At 36.3% G+C, this 22,501-nt stretch overlaps 1 protein-coding gene and 1 long non-coding RNA gene across 4 annotated transcripts in view; one reads left to right on the plus strand and one right to left on the minus strand.

Annotated features, from left to right (window-relative positions):
• The window catches only part of LOC308521916, a 72,029-nt gene extending 60,990 nt beyond the window's left edge, over positions 1-11,039 (plus strand). The window contains exons 3-5 of one of the 2 annotated variants that reach the window (XR_013996202.1): positions 7,055-7,218; positions 7,403-7,443; positions 8,875-10,334. This is a non-coding gene — a long non-coding RNA (uncharacterized lncRNA). Of the gene's footprint in view, positions 1-7,054; positions 7,219-7,402; positions 7,444-8,874 lie in introns of both variants that reach the window. The other variant, XR_013996203.1, reaches the window with a different exon arrangement.
• The window catches only part of LCA5 (lebercilin LCA5), a gene marked incomplete at its 3' end in the record, with an annotated part of 89,155 nt that continues 68,677 nt past the window's right edge, over positions 2,024-22,501 (minus strand). For both annotated transcript variants that reach the window (XM_081095076.1, XM_081095075.1), the window contains 6 exons: positions 17,068-17,597; positions 9,141-9,278; positions 7,993-8,089; positions 7,105-7,244; positions 4,279-4,411; positions 2,024-2,856 (listed from right to left, as the gene is read on the minus strand). In XM_081095076.1, coding sequence (XP_080951202.1) covers positions 2,024-2,856; positions 4,279-4,411; positions 7,105-7,244; positions 7,993-8,089; positions 9,141-9,278; positions 17,068-17,597 — 1,871 coding nt within the window. The remainder of the gene's footprint in view (positions 2,857-4,278; positions 4,412-7,104; positions 7,245-7,992; positions 8,090-9,140; positions 9,279-17,067; positions 17,598-22,501) is intronic.

The raw sequence follows: 22,501 nt of genomic DNA on the forward strand, positions 1-22,501 counted from the left end.
ATTATCTGGTAAGACTAGCATACTAATCTGATTTAGGGCAAAGTCAGCTAAAAAAAATGTGAATAATGAAATAAAAATTAACCCTGTTTCCATTATATATTTCCTAAGGGACCTAAAGTATCACTCAAACAACAAGTTATAGTTTTTAACTTTTATTAATAAAAGTTCTGAGTACAAATAACAAATTTCACTTGACATTTAGAAATAAATGATTTATTCTCTATGGTTTGTTCATAAAGAAAAACCTGTTCTATACATTTTAATCTCCAATTTTAATGCTTCAGACCATAATGCTTCTAAGTCTATGACTTAATTTTAGGTTTAAATTTAATAATTCTGTCTTTTGCATCTGGTTAAAGAGCCTAGAAAACACCAGGTAGAGGAAAGTGAGAGAGTAATTAAAATGACCTGAATATAAAACTTTACCAAAATGCTTTTTAAAAAGTTTGTAAGACAAAGTAACCTAAATATTAGAATACTTTTGGCAGAAAAACTAGCAGTTATGAACAAAATTAATATAATATTTTATCAAGAACTTCATTACAATATTGTGGTTCACATATATTAGACTACACAAAATGTGTATTTACATCAGATATAAAAATGTATTTATTAAAACATTTAAAAATACAGTTTAGCACTTTTGGGAGATTCAATTCCCAATAAATGATAGGAATACAATTTAAAAAACTGCTGGTACATCTTTTAATTAGAGACCTAACCAGGGAAGTCGTGTCAAACAGTTATGAAATTATAGTCAATAATAAGCATTTATAAGGACTCAAGATAAAACTTGCACCCTCATCAGTATATATGCCTGGCATTAGAAATCATACTGAGTGAAAAAATAAAAAAACCACCTCGCTTTAGAATAAGTGCCAATCTACATTTTTTTTACTCTTCCTTCAACACACTATTTCTACCACTTGCCATTTTAAATGTTAACAGAAATCTCTCCTTGGTTGGTAATGTATTACTACTTACAGACAAACCATACCCAGCATAATCCAAGGTCATAAAATCTTTTGTAGATAAAGTGAGCTACAAAGAGCAAAAGACTAAAGCAAATGCATTTCAATAGTAAAACATCCCCCTACATTGCAAGTCAGAAATCCCATTTCTAAAACTCCTTTAACTGCAATCGTATTACACTATCATTCTCTCTTTCGTTTGACCATAAGTTCAAATCTTCATAGTATATATTTTAAAATTTCCAAGTTACATTACTTTGGAAACATAATTGAGTTGAAAATCTTTCTATACTGGAATGAAATCTCAGATTTAAATAATTTAGGAGAACAAGAGGAATTACTGTTTACACTGGAAGCCATGTCAGGAGAATTGTCCATGCAAACAAACGTCTTCTGAATTGAACCTCATCTGTTAGCACAGTTTTAGGAAGTAATTTATGGGACTTGTAACTGGGAAATGAGTAGTGCTTAACTCTGGTTCCTTCCAAAGGAATGGGAAATCCCAATGTTGAAAGCTTCCACTTAAAAGTAGCTCTGACTTGCCATATAAGAAAGGGACCTGCACCCCTATCCAATAAAGACGAGGCTCCAAAGTAGCACCCGTTCTCCGCCACCTGGGAGTTTCAACACTTCCAACAGAGTCTCTCATCCTTAATTTATATTCAATAATCAGCAGGGAGGCTATTCTTGGTTATATCCTCACTGAGCTAAGTACAAATAAATAAATAGGAATTAAAAATAGAAAATGAACTCCAATGGAGTTAAACTTCCCAAAGAGCTGATTTAAAAGGTAGAACCTATGTGTAAATAAAGTAAAAATGAAGTTAAGATATGTATCTCTATTTGTGGTTTCATTCAAAAGAGCCTTCTTCATACTTGGCAAACTAGCTAAGTGGTGTGATATACTCTACTTATTTTTATTTGCACTGTATTTATCTATTAAAATCATTCCTTAATAAGAACTTTTCAATATTAAAAAGTCTAAATGTTTATAACATATACTATTAAAATATTGTATTTAAAATTGGGAAAAAAATGTATACCCTAGTTACTCATCTCAGTGCTTCTTCAATTTCATCTTCTACAGAATCAACTGGCTTATGGTTTGCCTTTTTTAATCTGTGTCTGTTTGGATTAAAACCTCTTCCTTCACTGAAGAAAAAGTCATCTTCATCAAGTTCTCCACCCCTGCTGCTTTTGTCCCCAGGGAGAACATTTAAAGGGTCAGAGTCTCCCTTGTTGGCAGCAAGAGAACTCCGGTCACTGCTTTTAGAGGACCCGGTGCTGCTGGCACTGGTACCAAACAGCTGTTCCATCAGATTGGCTTTCTTCTCTCTTCTTGTGGTTAAATCTGCACTGCCTTTACTACTAAGTTTCTCTATACTGTTTCTTTGGAAATCCAAAAGGCTACTTTTTTGGCTAAATGCACTGGACTTCCTTGTGTTTGCAAATGAAGGCACATAGCTGCCAAATGCAAGCTCATTTGGAGAGAGTGGGCTCCTGATACCTCCTGGAGTCTGACCATCTCCTTTTGCAGTTAAAACACTGATGTCTTGTAAATGATGCCCATTAAAGAATCTCTCTAAGGAGTCAGAGAACAGGTATTGTTTGGGGCTTCTCTTTGGGGAGTGCAGTTTAGATTCCAAATCAGGTAGCAACGGCAGAGGAGGACATTTTAGATTCTGAGACTCTTGTTCTCTGCTGATTTCCTTCAGGTTAGCAAGCAGCAGTTCTCTCTTCAGTCTGTCTTCTTCCTCTTCATCAATATTTTGAATTTGGTACATTTCCACTTGGTATCTTCCAGTTTCCAATGCTGGCTTTTCTTCTATCTCCAGCATAGATGCCTTTTCTTTTTGCTTTTTAGCAAGTTCTTCTCTTTCCCATTCTGTATGAAATCAAATTTTAAAACTGAAATTTATAACAGTCAATATTTTTAAACGTAAAACCTCAACTCTCATCTTTTACAAAACAACAGGCTTTATTTAATTTGGGCATTATCAGTATATTGAAAATGGACACCATAAGGAGGGTGGTGGGATGGATGGGGAAGACTTATCTTAAACTTAAAAAATGGATGTCATATCCTGAGACAGATACATCACTTACGTAATATTCTGACAGAAGATGCATTAACCTAAATCTAATTAAGAGAAAGCTTAGATAAATTACAAATGAACATTCTATTTTTTAAAAAATGGGTCTGTATTCAGCAGTAGTATCAATCTCATGAAATATTTTTAAAAATGCTATGAAGGACAATACTGTGTCAGCTGATAAAACGAATGTAGACAGATTAGAGAAATGAGTTGTATCAAAGTAAAATTTACTGAGGTTGAAAACTATACTGGAATGAAATGATATTAAGAGACTGTCCTTATTTTGGAGAAAAACAGTTCTTTGGCTATTGCTACTTTGCTATAATTTTGAAATGATTTCCAGGTAAACAAATTAAAAATATTAACATATGTAAGAACGGCAAACATTCTTACTGATGTAAGAAATCATTCCATAGGAACTCCAGGAAAAATATAAGCCAAAAAGGACAAAGAAAAGTGACAGTCTGTTACTTTATTCCTTTTCCTGGTACCTAGAAAGGAATGAACAGAACACCTAATTGTCTATTCTATAGTTTAACATGAGAAAGCATAATCCTTTCTGGATTAGCCAATAGTGATGTAAAAATAGCTTCTATTCAACTGTTACATTGTTTTAAATCCATACACTAATTTAAGTAACAATTACCAGTACTCACAATTTTATGTTCCATTAACTTTAAGAGGGGAAAAAAGGATTTCTTTGTAAGCGGCTACTACATAATAAAATACAATCAAAGGATTAGCCTCATCTACACCTTTAAGACCTTTTATCCAGAGGGAAATTAATTTTATTCCTGAGCTTCATGTATAGTATCTGAAATCATGTGGGTTGGTTCACTAAACTTCCACACCAATGGTTGAACATGTTAAAGATTAACTTATTAAAATCAATGAAAAATTATAGGAATATATTCAGGACCTCACAATTCATTAATTTTAATGCTTGGGCTAGTCTACACACTAGAGAGTTTCAAGGTCAAGACAATAAAGCAGCTGTACTTCAGTCATATGTTAATCAAACTTTAATTAATATACAAGTAAATTTTTTCCCTTCGCCTGAATTTTTGAAGGTAACTTTGTCATTATTCCCTACCACTGTATCAATCTTTTTTTGTTCTGTATATCCAACTCACTCTTCAGCTGGAAGACATTAGGGGATGTTAACCCTTTCCCAAGGGATGCTGACTCATCACTTGCTTAAACAAACTCACCATCCTCCAGCTTCTCAACCTCTTGTTTTACAACATGGCTTCTTTGATCTTTAACAAAATTTTCTTCTCTTTCCTCAACTGGGTTTAGAATCCCTGCTTCTTCATGCTCATCTTTCTCTTGAGATTTCAGGTCCTATTACACATTGTTTAAAAAAAAAAAAAGGAGAGGCTACTTAAATATTGTAGATTTATCTCCCATTAAGCGTAATACCAACTGAGATATTAAAGCAAGTTTTTCAGTAAGTCAGAAGTAATATCCTTTAAAAGATGCTGCAAAAGCACACAGGTTTATTTCTTACTTTAAAGAAGCATTTATAAGCTATATCAAAACCAATCCTATATAATAAAAGGCTAATATGCAAATTGTCCCCTCTGGAGTTTGACTAACCGGGACTTCAACCACTCACTATGACGTGTGCTGATCACCAGGGGGTGGCTCGGAATGAAGGTCCCCCCATTGGCCCCGATCGCCGGCCAGGCCTAGGGACCCTACCCATGCACGAATTTCATGCACCGAGCCTCTAGTACAGTGGTTCTCAACCTTCTGGCCCTTTAAATACAGTTTCTCATGTTGTGACCCAACCATAAAATTATTTTCGTTGCTACTTCATAACTGTAATGTTGCTGTTATGAATTGTAATGTAAACATCTGATATGCAGGATGGTCTTAGGCGACTCCTGTGAAAGGGTCGTTCGACCGCCAAAGGGGTCGCGATCCACAGGTTGAGAACCACTGCTCTAGTATACTATAAGTCAATAGCCTACATAAAATTCTGAAGAAACAAGTTTCAGAAATATCCTTGCTTTGTACATTTCACAACAAAATCTGATTAATTCAGTTAACCAGAAAAGCTATTAACTAAATATAAAGGCCATCAGAGATGGTGCTGAATTATAACACAGGCAGAGACAATTACTGACTCAAGTTTATGTTAGGATTTGAGTCTCACCTATACTTTTAGGCCCAAAGCCTTCAGTTAATAAATTTGTAATATTTAAATCAAATAAAAATATCAACTTAAATTCCTAGTTTCTGATGCCCCTTTCAGATGTGTTATTTTTCTTAAGAGTAAAATGTCTATTTGTATTTTTAGTAGACTTGTATTAGTTGAGTACTGTCCCCTAGTATCCATCTTCCCCTCCTCCCTTTTAGTTACAAAATACTTGAGTTTTAGCAGAGAACAGGCTGAGTAGCCTCCCTTGCAGCTAGACAGGACCAATAAGGTAGGAGTGGAAGTACTATGTATACAACTTCTGATCACATGTATAAAAGCAAAAGCTGCTTGCCCTTTACTTCCTTATTCCTCCTTCTCATAGGGGTGGTGAGCCATTTTCAAGCACAGAGAAGAGAACTACACTCTTTAAGATGGAAGAGCAGTAAGACAAAGAATGAAATAAAGCTGTCTACCTACTCTGGACCACTCATTGACCTTCAGTCTATTACAAGAAAAAGAAACTTGTATTTTGTCTGAGCCATTGTACTCTGAGTCTCTTTCTAAAAGCAACTTGGCCTGTACGTTAACTTCCTTCCATTTGCTGAGGCCCTTTAAAAGTGTTAGGATCAGTCTTAAAGAGCTTCATAAACTTCATTATTAGTTATTACAACAACCCTAAAAGGTAACACACTCCCATTGTATAAATTAGGAAATTGAAACTCCAAGAAGCCATACAACTCAAATGTCAGAACCAGAATTTAACTAAAAAGCAGTGTTAATTCCAAGGCTATCCTCTTTTCACTATATCAAGTTGCTGTTCCTGCTACTCAATCTTCTAAACACCAAATATTTTTATTCTCTTAAATTTAAGAATTATGGTTTGGCTCAGCAGATAGACTAGAGCGTTGGCCTGCAGACTAAAGGGTCCTGGGTTTGATTCCAGTCAAGAGCACATGCCCAGGTTGCGGGCTCGATCCCCAGTAAGGGGCGTGCAGGAGGCAGCCAATCAGAGATTCTCTCTCATTGATGTTTCTATCTCTCCCTTCCTCTCTGAAATCAATAAAAATGTTTAAAAAAGAATTACTTTGTTATTCCATATTTTACCCTTTGAAAAGAAAAATTAACATGATGTCTAGTCTCAATGATAGAGCTAACTTGTCTAAATTGTAAAACAAAATAAAAAAACTAGAGTATTCATAGGAACAAAGTTCATTCTTTCAAGAAGAGATCTCAGGGTCACGGGAAAACTTACAAAAGGCCCCAAAATAAAGGATTATGTAAAATACGATGGCTCTCTGCTACATGTTTCCTTTGGATTTCAAACTAAAGAGAAAAACCTCTTAGAGAAAAGTACCTCTGGTATTCAGAACGTTAAGGCCTATGAAATGAAGGTCCAACACAGACCCACGGAGTGTCACTCTAATTTGAATGGTATAAAGTCAGGTTCATGGCAATTACTTTGCTCAGTTTTCATCTAACTTCCAACGTTCTATTACATAGAAGGCTCCCCAAATTAAATGCAGTCAAATTCTAACAAATCATTTGAAAGCTACTATACTTTGCTTTTAAACATAAAAACAAGGATTTTGAGGGACCATTTTGGTACACACAAGGTAAGACACTTGGTAAATTTTTCTTCCCTTCTACTTCCAACCCAGATGGTACAATCAACCTTTCTGAAGCATCTGAAAGATGCAGTGTGAACTAAGAGTCAATCCACAGCAATTTAATAAAATATACATGTATATGTTATCTGTCTCTTTGAAAGGCGAGTTGCATATTTACAGATGTAGCATTAGTGTCACTGCTGAAATTTAAAAATGTTTGATTTTGTGTTGTAGGAATAACTTCAAACCCTGAATTGGGTATCCAATCATACTGCTGAACTCACCAAAGGAAGAAGTTCGGGTTCCCATTTGTTTTCATAACACATAACTGTTTGTGGAATAATAGGAGATTCTTCCAGCGTGAAGTCTTCACTGGTTTGCACACCTTTTGTACACTGGTATGTAAAATCACTCTGGCATGCAGCTTGAAACACCATGAAAATTATAAAAGAGTTTTTCTAATTGCATTAAACAGTGCTAAGATATATGGAATTCAGCTCGGATGTATATTTACCATCTAAATGAGATAATGCATATTTTGCTCAGCTCCAAGACTACTCACATTAATATTTTTTTTTCTAGGATTTACTGGCAATTACATAACTTGAGAACAATTCTGACAGGTAAATCCTATTAAAGCATTTTCAAAATTTATGTTTTTAACTTTTTGTAATTTACAGAAGAGGGAAATTATACCTTTATTTTTAAAAAAGATAAATGTATTTGCATAACAATAACAAAATATTTAGGAATGAAATGACTGCTTTAAAATACTTTGGGGAAAAGTAATACAATTAGTAAAATGTATAACTGTTAAAGTTAGGTGATATGTAAATAAAGGTTCATTATACTATAATATCGAATTAGTAAAACGTACAGCTGTTAATATGAGGTGATACATAAATAAAGGTTCATTACATTATAATATCTAGTTTGGGGTATGCTTATAAAGAAAATTTTTTATAAGTTATGTTAAAATATAACTTGTGAACTCAGAAACACTTGATAAAGTTGAAAGAATTTCTGAAAACTATTTAGTACTAAACTAGTCAGTAGTTGAAAGGAAACTTAAATTTTATTTCAATGAAGTTCTTTCCCCTTTGCCTCCCTTCTATTTCAGAATTTATTAGTAACAGCTACCACATGTTTTTCAACAATAATAGCTACTATACCATTTTTTCTTGATATTTGTTCTCTTTCTTTCTTTAGAGAAGACTTTGGTAGACGATTAGAATATATGTTTTTTATATCCAGTTCTCTCTCCTTTTCCTGAAAACAAACCCAATAAGTTTAAGGACATATACTCTCAGCTTAAAACAAAAATCCTCATGTTGTCAATTGGTACTTTACTTACCAATTGGAATATCTAGTTCAGCTTCCCTTTATAACTACCTAACTATAGGAAGGAATGTCTCTAGGACCTTCAGGTTAGGGTAGAGCAATGATTCTCCCTACAAAATCCAGTATGTCATAGCAGTTAAAAAAATGAGAGAAAATAAGGCAAAATTAATTTTCTACCCATTCCTATCTGATAGAGCTAGTATTGTCCTACCTAAACTATCTTCCAGGCTCAGCAACAGAGACAAGGAATTTAATTAGTGTCTCTCAAATGTGAGTTATAAATTACTAAGTTAAAAATTAGATCTTTTTGTTAAAAAAAAAAAGTATTCTTGTTCATTTTGGGAATATAGCCTTCTCTGATAATTTGATTAAAAGAGTAAAAATTCTATGCAAGGTAATGTCTAAACACTAAATTTAGCACATTTCAACCCATCAATGAGCTCAGGAGAGAATGGAAAGAATACCTGTTTTAACAAAGTAACTAATTCAAATATTTCCTCTAAAAACTATGAAAATGAAAGGGCATTACTTAAAATAACTTTAAAAATAATTAAGCATGGGGTTAGCTGAGGAAGAACACTGAATTATTCAACCATGTGACAGAAAAACTCTAGTTTCCATAATTTTCTTCCAGGATTTTATAACTTAAATAACTTATGTCAAAAAAATGAAACATTGAATACAGTAATGATATATGTTTTTATTGATTTCAGAGAGAGAGACAAAAACATAAATGATGAGGATTGGCTGCCTCCTGCACCCGGGGGCATGTGTCCCAACCAGGGATCGAACCAAGACCTCCTAGTTCATGGGTCAAGCTCAACCACTGAGCCACGGGGGCTGGACAACAAACCTTGTCTCTATAAGTGCTGAAGATGATATTGGAATTTTGTAAATTATACTGTATCACTGTATAAAATATTAAGTTTTCATCTAATAAATATAAGTTGAATATAATGATTTAAAATAAAATGCTTACCTTTAACTTATGATGCAGTTGTTGTAGCTCCTTTTGAAGAACTTTATTTTCATCATGAGCATCATATGCCCTTTTCTTTTCAGCAAGCAGCTGTCGTTGGAAACTGTTACTACTCAGTTCAAGGTTTTTTGATAGTTCCTATGATATGTGTACACATTTTAAAAAGTGTTTAAAAATAATTCAACAATAAAACAATGCACTTAGCATCAAAGTGATTTTTTTTAGCAGTACTGAACAAGACATGGAAACCAAGCTGAGATTAGTGTTCATAAACAAAATAAGCCATAAAATAGACTGACCAACAATTTAATACTTAGCTATTATTCCTTCCTTTGTTTTTCACAATGATTTATAAATAATTTCTTAAGCATCTGTCTGAAGCGTACATGAAAAGTGATTTAAGTTGGGAGCAAAAGAAAGTTTAAAGGATGTGATGAGAATCATTGGCCAAACAGATACGATGACAACTGTAAATACACAGCATTATTCATGGTACAGAGATTACCTTGCAAAATATTTTAAATAAAAACAATGGGCAGTTCCATGGTCTTCAACATGTTTCATGAAGTTTATGAAAGAATTTATGTTAAAACATTTTCTTTTAGGTAATGTTAGCATCACGGTGGCTTGAGTCATTCCTTTTTTCTCTCCCTTTGGACTTACAACTAGTCATCCATCCATAATGGAACAAAAGTGCTTCTCTGCCCAGCACACCAGGAAACTCAAGAGATCCATCCTTCTGTACACCCAAAAGTGGGTGGACTGGGTCTCAGAGAAGGCTGCAGAGCCAGGAGAGGGGCAGCAGAGGTAGGCCAGCATAACCTTTCTGGCAGAGGCAGTGCAGGTAGTGAATGGAAAGGTCTGCCCTGCTGTGCATGCTGCAACTGGAGAAACCCGTTGCTCCCTCTAAGAAGAGACCAGACTCCCTAGGTGGATGAAAAGGAAAGGGAAGAAGGCAGACAAAGAGGGTTGAAGGAGTATGTTTCCTCCTGTAGGCAACAGGATACTGGCTCCTAATTAAGAACCTATTGAACTGTTAGAATCAAAGTGAACAAGGGTGTTCCCTATGTCAAATGCAGCAGCAGAGGGACTTTTCATCAGACAATGAAAAATTATGATAATATCACAAAAAGAAAATGACAATATTCTAGTGACCAAAAAATGGAATATTGTGATATCACTGATAAAGAATTCAAAATGATTGTTATGAAGAAAATCCCACAAACTGTAAGACTCAGTGAGGCAATACAATGACTTTGGGAAAAAACAGATGAAAGAAGTACTTTACCAAAGATACTGAAATTCTAAAAGAACCAAAAATTCTGGAGCTAGAGAATTCAATAAGAGTTATGAATGCATTACAAAGCACTAGAAATAGAGCAAATCAGATGGGAGAGAGAACTAAGGTTTTTTAAAAATGAAGAAACCCTGCAAGAACTGTTAGGCTGCATTCAAAGAGCCACCAAAAATTAATGGGTGAACCAAAAGAAGAGGAGGAAAAAGGGAGCAGACACTTATTTAAAGACATAATAGCTGAGAAATTCCCAAACCTGAGACAGGAACTGCACATTCAAATCCATGAAGCTAATATGACACCATATTATCTCAACACAAAAAGACCTTCTCTAAGTCACATTATATTAAAACTGTCAAAAGTTAATGACAGAGTATTTTAAAGGCAACCGGAGGGAGGCGGGAGTTCTCAGTAACCTACAAGAGAATGCACATTAGGCTATCAGTCAATTGCTAGCAGAAATGCTACAGGCCAAGAGAATGAAAAGACATATGCAAGAGACTGAAAGACTAAAACTGCCAGCCAAGAATACTCCATCTAGCAAAGTTACCCTTCACATATGCAGGAGAAATAAGGCTTTGGCAAACAAAGGAGCTCTTCAAGTTGAAATGAAAAAAATAAAATAAAAAAAACCACACACACACACACACACACACACACACACACACGAAAGTACACAAAACTCTGATTAAGGTAATAGAATTAGAAAACTATAACTTTTTAAAAATAGTATACTAAACAATTATAGCATAAAGTTTAACTACAGCTACTACAACTTGGTAACAAAATCACAGCATAAAAAGATAATTTGTGACATAAAAAATATAAGAGGGGAGGATAAAAAGATGAAACATAAGTGAATAAAAACAAATTGCTATCAGCAGAAAAGGACTATTTTACCTTTGGGATGTTTTATGTAAACCTCATTGTAACCACAAAGCAAATACCTAAACCAGAGATATGTAACATAAAAAAAGGGGGGAGACTGAGCAACTCACCATAGAAAACCACCAAACTTACAAAGGTAGACAGAATCAGATGAAAAGACAAAATAACCAGAAAGCAAAAGGTAAAATGGTGATGGTAAATCCTTATATATCAATAATCAATTTAAATATGAATGTATTGAATTTATCCATCAAAAAGTATAGAGTGGGTGGATAAGTAAAAAACAAGACCCTATTATATGCTGCCAACAGGAGACTTATTTTAGCCCTGAAAACACATACAGACTCAAGTGAAAGGATGGCATATGATATTCCAAGCAAACGGAAATCAAAAGACGGCAGCTATCCTTATATTAGACAAAACAGACGTCAAGCCAAAAGGGTAACATGAGGCAAAGAAGATCATTATATAATGATAAAGGAGTCAATACATCAAGAAGATGTATCAATCAATCATAAATATCATATGTTCCAAATGCCCAAGCATTGAAATATATTAAGCAAATAATAATGAATTTTAACAGAGAAAAAGACAATACAGTAATACTAGGGGACTTTAATACCCTACTATCAGCAATAAATAGATTGACCAGGCAGAAAATCAATAAGTAAATGTTGGCATTAAACCACATTTTAGAACAACTGAACTTAAGAGATATAACAGAACATGCCATTCAACAGCAACAGAATACACATTCTCAAGTGCACATAAAACATCCTCCAGGAAAGATCATATAATTGAACAAAACAAATCCAAGCATATTTAAGACTGAAATCATACCAACTATATTTTCTAGCCAAAATGGCAAGAAACTGATTTCAAAATAAAAAAATGAGAGGATCTACAAATCTAAGTGGAAACTAAACAACACACTTTTAGACAACTATTGAGTCAAAGAAAAAAAGGGAAGTAAAAAATTATCTCAAAAAAAATTTATCTTTTTGCCGAAACCGGTTTGGCTCAGTGGATAGAGTGTCGGCCTGCGGACTGAAAGGTCCCAGGTTCGATTCTAGTCAAGGGCATGTACCTGGGTTGCGGGCACATCCCCAGTAGGAGATGCGCAGGAGGCAGCTGATCGATGTTTCTCTCTCATCGATGTTTCTAACTCTCTATCTCTCTCCCTTCCTCTCTGTAAGAAATCAATAAAAATATATTTTAAAAAAAAATTTATCTTTTAAACAAATACAAATGGAAATACAAGCCAAATCTTATGGTATGCAATAAAAGCAGCTCTGAAAGAAAACTTTATAGCAATAAATGCATACATTAAGAATTTAGGAAGACCTTAAATAAGCAACCTAACTTTACACCTCAATGGACTAGACAAAAAACAAATTAATCCCAAAGTAGCACAAAGAAGGAAAAAATAAAGATCTGGGAAATGTTGCAGAAACAAAGGGAGGAAACCAAAATGAGAAGACAAACATGTCCCAAATGAAAGAATAGGACACAAGTCCACAAAAAGAACTAAACAAAAAGGAGAAAAGCAATACAGAGTTCCAAACACTGGTTACAAGGATACTCAATTAACTTAGGGAAAGAATACATGAACTTAGAATCTCAACAAAGAGATAAAAACCATTAAAGAACCAGTCAAAAATGAAGAATACAGTAACAGAAATGAGAATATATTGGGGAAGGGAAACAACAACAGATTAGATGAAGCAGAGGACTGAATCAGCTAACTGTAACATGGTAGCAGAAAGCACACAATCAGAAGCAAAAAGAAATAATAATTGGAAAAAATAATGAAGATAGTTTAAGGAAACTCTGGGACATAAAGCATACCAACATTTGCATTACAAGGGTACCAGAAAGACAAGAGAGAGAGCAAGGGATTAAAAACTTATTTGAAGAAATAATGCCCAAAATTTCCCTAACCTGGCTAAGAAAATAGACATACAAGTCCAAGAAGTTCAAAAAGGCCCACATGAAACATATAAGTAAAATGCCAAAGCAAGAATATTAAAAGTAGCAAGAGAAAAACAGTTATTTACATAAAAGAGAACTCCCATAAGACTATCAGCAGATTTTTCAACACAAACTGCGGATGAGAAGGTACTGGCAGAACCAAGATTACCGTACTAGCAAGGCTATGATTTAGAATAGAAAGGGAGATAAAGAGTTTTCCAGACAAGAAAAGGAGAAAGGAGTCTGTCACCACTAAACCAGTATTACAAGACCTGTTTAAGGAACTTCTTTAAGTACTTATGAAAGATACAAAATATGAATAATATAGGAAAAAATTTCTCACTGAAAAAGACACTTTGTAACCAGATTAACCAACTACAAAGCTAATACAAAGGTTAAGAGGCAAAGTGGGAAGATCATGTGTAATGAGAACAAATTAAGAGACACACACAAAAGAAGTAAAAAAATAGTAACAAACACATAAATGGAGAGGAGGTGAATAAAACATATAGTGATTTCAACTGAAAATAGACAGAAATAAACATAGCTTGGTATATATGAAGCACATAGAGAAGGAATCCAAACACAACAGAACAGAAAGTCATCAACATACTAGAGAATAAGAAAGGAAGAACTACAAAAACGATCAGAAAACAATGAATAAAATGGCAAAAGTACATATCACAAATTACTTTAAATGTAAATGGATTAAATGTTCCAACCAAAAGGCACAGGGTAGTTAAATGGATCAAAAAACAAGACCCATACTTATACTGCCTACTAGAGACCCACTTCAGATTGCAAGACACACCAAGACTGAAAATAAAGGATTGAAATAGTTATTTCATACAAATGAAAGTGAAAAAAGCTGGGGTAGCTATACTTGTATTAAGCAAAATAGACTTTAAAACATGGGCTGTTCAAACAGATAAAGAAGGGCATTTCATAATGATAAAGGGGCCATTTCAACAAGAGGATATAACTCTTGTAAACATCTACACACCCAACGTAGGGGCACCTAAATACAGGATGTCCCAAAAAAATGTATACACACTTAGAATAATTATTAATTTCAATGGGTTAAGTCTGAAAAGAAACATCAACTGCACTATCAACTGTTAAGTGTGTACACATTTTGGGGGGACACCTTGTATATAAAGCAAATATTGAGGGACATAAAGGGAGAGATCAACAATAGTCACAGTAGAGGACCTGAACACCCCACTGATTTCAATGGGTAGATTATCTAGACAGAAAATCAACAACAAAAAGTCATCTTAAATGACACATTCGACCATATGAACTTAATTGATACTTTTAAACATTTCACCCCAAAGCAACAGAATATACATTCTTTTCAAGTGCATTTTCAAGGATAGACCACATGTTAGGCCACAAAACAAATGTCAATATTTAAGAAGATTTAAATCATATTAAACATCTTCTCTGATCATAATGGTATGAAATTAAAAATCAAGTATAAGGAGAAAACTGAAAAACACACTAAACACATGGAACTGAATAACATGATACTAAACAAAGAATGGTTTAGTAACGAGATCAAGGAAGAACCAAAAATACCTTGAGACAATGAAAATGAAAACATAATGACCCAAAATGTATAGGACATAGCTAAAATAGTTCTAGGAAGGAAATATACAGCAAGACAAATCTACTTCAGGAAAAAAAAATCTCAAACAATCTAACCTTACACCTAAAGGAATTAGAAAAAGAACAAACTCTGCCCAAAATGAGTAGTGGAAGGAAATAATAAAAATCAGATTGGAGCCCTGACTGGTTTGACTCAGTGGATAGAACATCGGCCTGCGAACCCAGGGGTCCCAGGTTTGATTCCAGTCAAGGGCATGTACTTGGTTGCGGGTACATCCCCAATAGGGGGTGTACAGGAGGCAGCTGATCGATGTTTCTCTCTCATCAATGTTTCTAATTCTCTATCCCTCTCCCTTCCGCTTTGTAAAAAAAAATCAATAAAATATATTTTTAAAAAAATCAGATTGGAAATAACAAAATAGAGTAAAAAAAAAAAAAAATCAAGAAAACCTAGTATTGATTCTCCCAAAACAAACAAATTTGACAAACTTTACCCAGATTAATCAAGAAAAATGAGGGGCCAAATAAATAAAATCAGAAATAAAATAGGAGAAGTGACAACTGATATCACAGAAATACAAAAGACTATAAGGAAATAATAGGAAACAATTATCTGCCAACAAATTTTACAACCTAGATCAAGCATGTCAAACTCGAGAGCTGCAAGTCTGACCTACTTGACCTAGATGAAATGAACAAATTCCTCAAAACATACAATGTTCAAAGGCTGAATTAGGAAGAAACAGGTAATCTGAATAGGCCAATAACCACTATCAAAATCAAATCCTTAATATACAAACTCCCAACAAAAAAAGCCCTGGATCAGATGGCTTCACAGGAGAATTTTTATCAAAGGTCCAAAGGGAAATTAATACATATCCTTCTCAAACTACTCCAAAAAGTGAAGATGAGGGAAGGCTTCCAAACTCATTTTGTGAGGCCAGCATTACCCTAACACCAAAACCACAAAAAAAGAAAATTATGTCAATATCCCTGATGAACATAGATGCAAATATCCTCAACAAAGTATTAGCAAAAACTGAGCAATACATTAAAAATGTCATACACCTAGATCAAGTGAGATTTATTCCCAGGATACAAGACTGATTAAGTATCCTCAAATCAATTAATGTGTTGCACCACATGAACTGAAGCTTAAAAATTATATGATATTAATAGATGCAGAAAGGCATTTGACAAAATCTAACTTCCATTTATGATTTTAAAAAATACCCTTTCAGTCATGTATTAAATACAATGCAAAAAGTTAATTCATTTACAGTTCTGACTTGTCCTTCCTCAGCTCTCTCAGCAGGCATTATTCCCATACCTTTTCCTTACCTTTGTTTTCCAAACTGTGTGGCAATTCTTAGCAATTCTAAGTCCTAACTCAGGGACTCTGTTTGATACGTTATATCTAGAAGGTAGTATCTATAATAATATAAGCACAATATGCTAATTAGACTGGACTTCCTTCCATCCTTCCGGAGGAAGCCAGGATTTCGAGGGACACCCAGGTCCCGGGTGCCTGCAGGTGGCCAGAGGGAAGCCCAGGTCTGGGTGCTAGAGGGAAGCTGGCGCCGGCAGCCAATTTCATGCATTGGGCCTCTAGTTTAATATAAGTTCCCTGTGTAACAGTGATGGGATAGTACCATTTTCCTCTTTCATTTCAAGAAAAAAAATATTTATAAAGATGTGCTGTATTCTCATACTAGTAACTCAACATTCTTCCACCTACCTCTCATAGCAGTTTTCATTCTGGGGAGTAGAGGCACACCTGCCCAAAAGATGTCTTTCAGAAATGTTGAGAGGAGTAAAAACAGAACGTATGTGGCATTTCTTATACAATGGCTCTTAAGTGTCGGTTTCATACACTACAGCTATTATATAGTATTTTCAATTTAGAGAAACAATCAGATAACCAAATACTGTATTTCCCCCAAATTACTATGACACACAGAATTAAACATTCATCTATTAACATGTGGCCCTTAATCTTTTGCATCTTTCTCTTAAATATATAAGGTTAAATTTTTCCTAATTTCTTACTGAGAATACTAAAAAAGTCTTCAAATGATGAACTGCAATAAGCAATCTTAATAGAGCACATTAAATATCCAATGAAAAATAATACAACATAGTTAGAAGCTGTAGAAATTTTACCTTAATTTTTCTCTCAGTGTCATCTAATTTTAACTCTGCTGCAACTAGTTTCTTTGCCAAATCATCTCGCTCCGGTAGGTGTCTAGCTTCAGAGATCATTTTCAGTTTCTTTAAGGAAAATTTTGTCTTAAATAGTTCACCTTCTGCATCTTTCACCTTTTTCTCAGTTGCCCGTTCGTTCTCCTGAGATTTCCGTAAGCGTTCTTTGAGTGCTGTGATCTCATTGTTATGACGAGTAATAAGTTGTGATATTTCATTTTCTGTATCTTCAAACTTATTCAGGGCTTTCTCCTGTCTGTATTGAAGCCTTTTCAAAGCCTTATTTTCTTTTAGCTGCTCAGCTAACTTGATGTGGAGTTCAGTCACTTCATTCTGCAATTCACTGATTTTTAGCAGTCTTGCAGAAAGAACCCGTTTTGTAACGAGATCAATATCTTTCCGAAGTGGCTCCCTATTCAGGCTCTGGGAGCGAAATCCCACTCGGACCTCCCTTCTGTTTGATGGACCCTTAGGACTTGGTTTCTTAGGGGCTAAAAAATAAACAGTAATATTGTAAAGTGAAAAAAGCTGTACCAAAATATGTTATTTTTCATTCTAACAAGTGGATCCATGATATTATTTAGTTATTTTGTTCCCTAAAATCTGATTTTACAATATTTAGTTAAATATCAAATTTTATTTAGAGCTCTTAATATAACGTTTTTATTAAGAAAGGTTTGGAATCTTTTAAAGAAAGGTAAAGAATATTCTGATCCATAAAAATGATATAACAATAGTTTATAAGGAATTGTTTGACATTAATTTAAAGGATGGTAATATCAGGATTTACCATTTTTAACTTTATAAGAAGATGACAAGTCAGAAATTCGAACCTGGGCTTCATGAGCATTAGCATGGTGCCTAATAAACAATGGAAAAAACTGTGATATTCAAGTCATTTGTGCCAAGGTATTTGAAATAGGAAAATATAAGTCTTCTCTAAATTAATTAGAACTCTGCTTTTTTATTTGGTGAAGAGGATGACAACATGTTGAACAGTGAGAAGATTTGGGTTTATAACTAAGACTTACCACCTAGTATCTCCTTGGTCAGTTCAATAAACCTTCCCAGGTCTATTTTCCCCACCCACAGAATGAGGATAATACCACATAATTATGCTGTTTTAAAGATTAAATGAAGTATACTTGTAAAACAAAGTTTTCCACAAATATTCTCTGCCAGTAATAAGAACTTTATCCCATTTATTAGTGATTGAAAATGAAAAAATACTTCAGCAGTACAGATGTGATTCTAAATGTTTTTTCAGGGGCTTTCTTTTGTGTGATGCTCATATAAAAAACATCTGACATAATTTGAGAACAAGATAAAAACTAAATACTACATTCTAAAAATATAAGGATATGAAATCTGTAAAGTATACATATTAGAGATCCCATCACAGAAATCTGTAATGTTATTTTTATAAAAGTTCACTAAACTTAGGCCTCCTTATACAGAACACCTTCCCTTTTAAAGAGGCTCTGGATATTTGTCACAGTTAAAAATAATGAACTTTAATCTCCAAGGTGACTGCATTTTTTCAAGAAGAAAATGCATTCCAGAGTAAAAAAACAACAAAAACCACCTAGAAAATCCAACCTTTCCTTACCCATCTCACCAGCCAGGAAGAATTGATTCCATTATGTAAATAAGCCAAGATTAACAAGTAGCACTTACAATTTAACATTATAAAGTTTCATTAAAAAGATTATAAAGAAAGTGTTTGCATACATACTAATTTGGGATTCCAGCTAAAATAATGCTTAAATACATCAAAGGAAGTGGTAATAAAAAGAAATAAAGGAAAAGCTACTTGCAATTTCGAAACTATACAATATTGTAGTCACTAGCCACATGCGGCTACTGAGAAATGGGAAGTATGGGTGGTACAAACTGAAATATGCCATAGCTGTGAAATGTAGTCTGGAATTAAGCCACTTCTGCCTTTGAAAACAATGTAGAATATTTCACACACAATGTTTTATATTAACTGTATTTTGGATATGCTGGGTTAAATAAAATATATTAAAATTGAGTTTACCTTTTTTAAAAGGTGGGTTATTAGACAATATACAATTATATGTATGGCTTGCATTTGTGACTTGCATTATATTTCCATTGGACAGCAATGCTCCAATTTTAAATTGGAGAGTCCATCATTTGAAGGTTCTTGCTTTTCTAACATACTAAGTTAACAGAGTGTTGGTGTCTATATGCTATTATGGAATATGTACTCAGCTCTTGGAAGGACAGAAACTTTATACATAAAAATGATTGTATAAAAGATGAACTTTAATAATTCCAAATCTCTGGTTTTTATGTATAACGTTATATTGCTCAGCAAACAAGATTGCCTATAAATAGAAACTTGTTCTATTTCAAAGTTGAAGCCTATGTAAAAATCAGGATAAAAACTGTCTACTAACATTTTACTTCAAGTATTCAGTCAGATGGAAAGGGCTTCTACAACCAACTTTTGACATACTAAATATCTGAACATTTACTTTTAGCATATTCTATTTGTATGACTACAAAGTGATTAGCAAAAGTATACTTAACCTGAAGTAAAAAATACCAGCTTTCATCTACCTTTTTTATTTTCATTTTTGAAACTACCAAGATCAAATGTAGTGTTAATAGGTCTGAGAATCTGACTGACTCCCATATCATTCTTCATCTGCCCCGTAAGTCACCACCAAAAAAAGGGTGAGGAAATGCTTTTTTTCTTCGTCCAGGAGTTAAAAATAAAATATGACATTGCAAAAACATATAATAAGGGTAAAATATGTATCTACCAAAATCCCAATATATTTTACTGATAAAAGCAAGAAGTAGAATAAATGTGTAATATACAAACATGCATGTCCTAAACTCTTATTACATTTTATCATTATACATCCAACTTTTGATAGAGTTTTATATCTATACTAATAAAAGAGAAACATGCTAATTGGCATACGACCGCTACCCTTCCCATTGGCTAATCAGGGTGATATGCAAATTAACTGCCAGCCAAGATGGTGGCCGGCAGCCAGGCAGCTGATGCGAACAGGGAGGCTTGCTTGCTTCAGTGACGGAGGACTCCAACGTTCCCGCCTGACTTGCCGGCCTCTCAGCTGCAACTCTAAGCAACTATGTTGCAAATATAGAAGATAAACAAAACCCCAGAAACCTGCTTTACTCAGCGAGGCTTCAGCCAGCCGGACTGCAACACTGTATCAAATACTGACAGTAAACAAAGGCCAGAAACCTGTTTTCAGCAGCCAAGGCCTCAGAGCTAAAGCTGGCCCAGAATTAAAAAAAAAAAAGAAAAAAAGGAGCGGTTGGGAGTTTCAGTCACCCATCAGCCTGAAAACGGCCCTCAGCTCCTCAGCCAGACTGGCAAGGCACCCCAGTGGGGATTCCCACCCTAAAGGGTGTGTGACCAGATGCAAACAGCCATCATCCCCTCACCCAGGCTGGCCAGGCACCCAAGCAGGACCCCCACCCTGATCCAGGACACCCTTCAGGGCAAACCAGCCAGCCCCCACCCATGCACCAGGCCTCTATTCTATATAGTAAAAGGGTAATATGCCTCCCGGCACCGGCACCGGGATCAGCAGAGCCGCGAGGCCTCCCAGCACCGGGATCAGCGTGACAGGGGGCAGCGCCCAAACCCCCTGATCGCCCTGCGGCTCTGTGTGTGACAGGGTGCAGCGCCCTAACCCCCTGATCGGCCCTGCTCTGTGTATGACAGGGTGCAGTGCCCCAACCCCCTGATCCGCCCTCCTCTGTGGGTGATAGAGGGCGGCGCCCCAACCCCCCCCCCACCCCCACGGGCCCTGCTCTGTGTGTGACGGGGTAGAGCCATAACCTCCCTATCGGCCCTGCCCTGAGTGTGAGAGTGGCGGCGCCCCAACCCCCTGATCGGCCCTGCTCTGTGGGTGATAGAGGGCGGCGTTCCAACCCCCTGATCCGCCCTGCTCTGTGTGTGACGAGGGGCGGTGCCTCAACCCCCCTAATGGGCCCTGCTCTGTGAGTGACAGTGGGGAGCTCCTCAACCCCCTGATCGGCCCTGCTCTGTGTGTGACAGGGTACGGAGCCCCAACCCTCCTGATGGGCCCTGCTCTGTGCATGACAGGGGGCAGCGCCCCAACCCCCTAATCTGCCCTGCTCTGTGCATGACAGGGGGTGGTGCCGCAACTTCCCTATCGACCCTGCCTTGAGTATGACAGGGGGCGGTGCCCCAACCCCCCAATCGGCCCTACCCTGAGCGTGACTAGAGGTGGCATCGCAACCTCCAGATCCGCCCTGCTCTGTGCATGACAGGGGGCGGCGCCCCAAATCCCCAATCGGCCCTGCTCTGAGCCCGACCCGGGGCTGCACCTAGGGATTGGGCCTGCCTTCTGCCACCCGGGAGCAGGCCTAAGCCAGCAGGTCGTTATCTCCCGAGTGGTCCCAGACTGCGAGAGGGCACAGGCCGGGCTGAGGGACCCCCTCTCCCCCCGAGTGCACAAATTTTTGTGCACCGGGCCTCTAGTCTCCACTAATAAAAGAGAAACATGCAAATTGGTGTCACTCCACTATGCCCACCAGCCAATCAGAGCAACTATGCAAATTAACCCAACCAAGATGGCGATTAATTTGCATACGCAGGCGCAGAGCGAAGACTGAAGGCTCTGGCTGGAGTGAGGAGTGAAGAGTGAAGAGTGAAGACTGAAGACTGAAGCCTGAAGCCTCGCTGCAGCCAAACCAAAGGCCTGGGTCCCGGGTGCCGGAAAAAAACCGGTGCCGGCAGCCAGGGGAAGAAAGGCCTATTGCATGAATCTCTTCGTGCAACAGGCCTCTAGTTTTAAAATAATAAAATATGCTGAGAAACGAGAAAGGAAAGAATTGCTATCAAACATGCAAACCTAGCCCTACCCAGTTTGGCTCAGTGGATAGTGAGTTGGCCCGAGGACTGAAGGTCCTGGGTTCCATTCCAGTAAAGGACACATGCGGGGTTGCAGGCTTGATCCTCAGTAGGGGCCATGCAGGAGGCAGCCAATCAATGATTCTTTCTCATCATTGATGTTCCTCTCTCTCTCTCTCTCCCCCCCCCCTTCCTCTCTGAAGTCAATAAAAGTAAATTAAAAAACAAAACAAAACACCCAAGAACATACAAACCCACAAATTCAAGTGTTCAAAATGCTGTAGTTTAGGTGCATGCCCTTGACCAGGAATCGGACCCGTGACCCTTTGGTGCATGGGTCCAATGCTCTACATTGAGCCACCCCTGCCAGGGCCAAGAAACTGTTTTAATCATATTTGTTCTTTTCTTAGTTTAGTCTACACTGGTGATTGCAACGTTAACCAAAGGAAATGAACTTAGTGTTTAAGGGAAGGTATAAGTTTAGTCCTATTGTTAGATCTAATG

Source organism: Myotis nattereri (genome assembly GCF_964212035.1).
Source record: "Myotis nattereri genome assembly, chromosome: 6".
Lineage (NCBI taxonomy): Eukaryota > Metazoa > Chordata > Mammalia > Chiroptera > Vespertilionidae > Myotis > Myotis nattereri.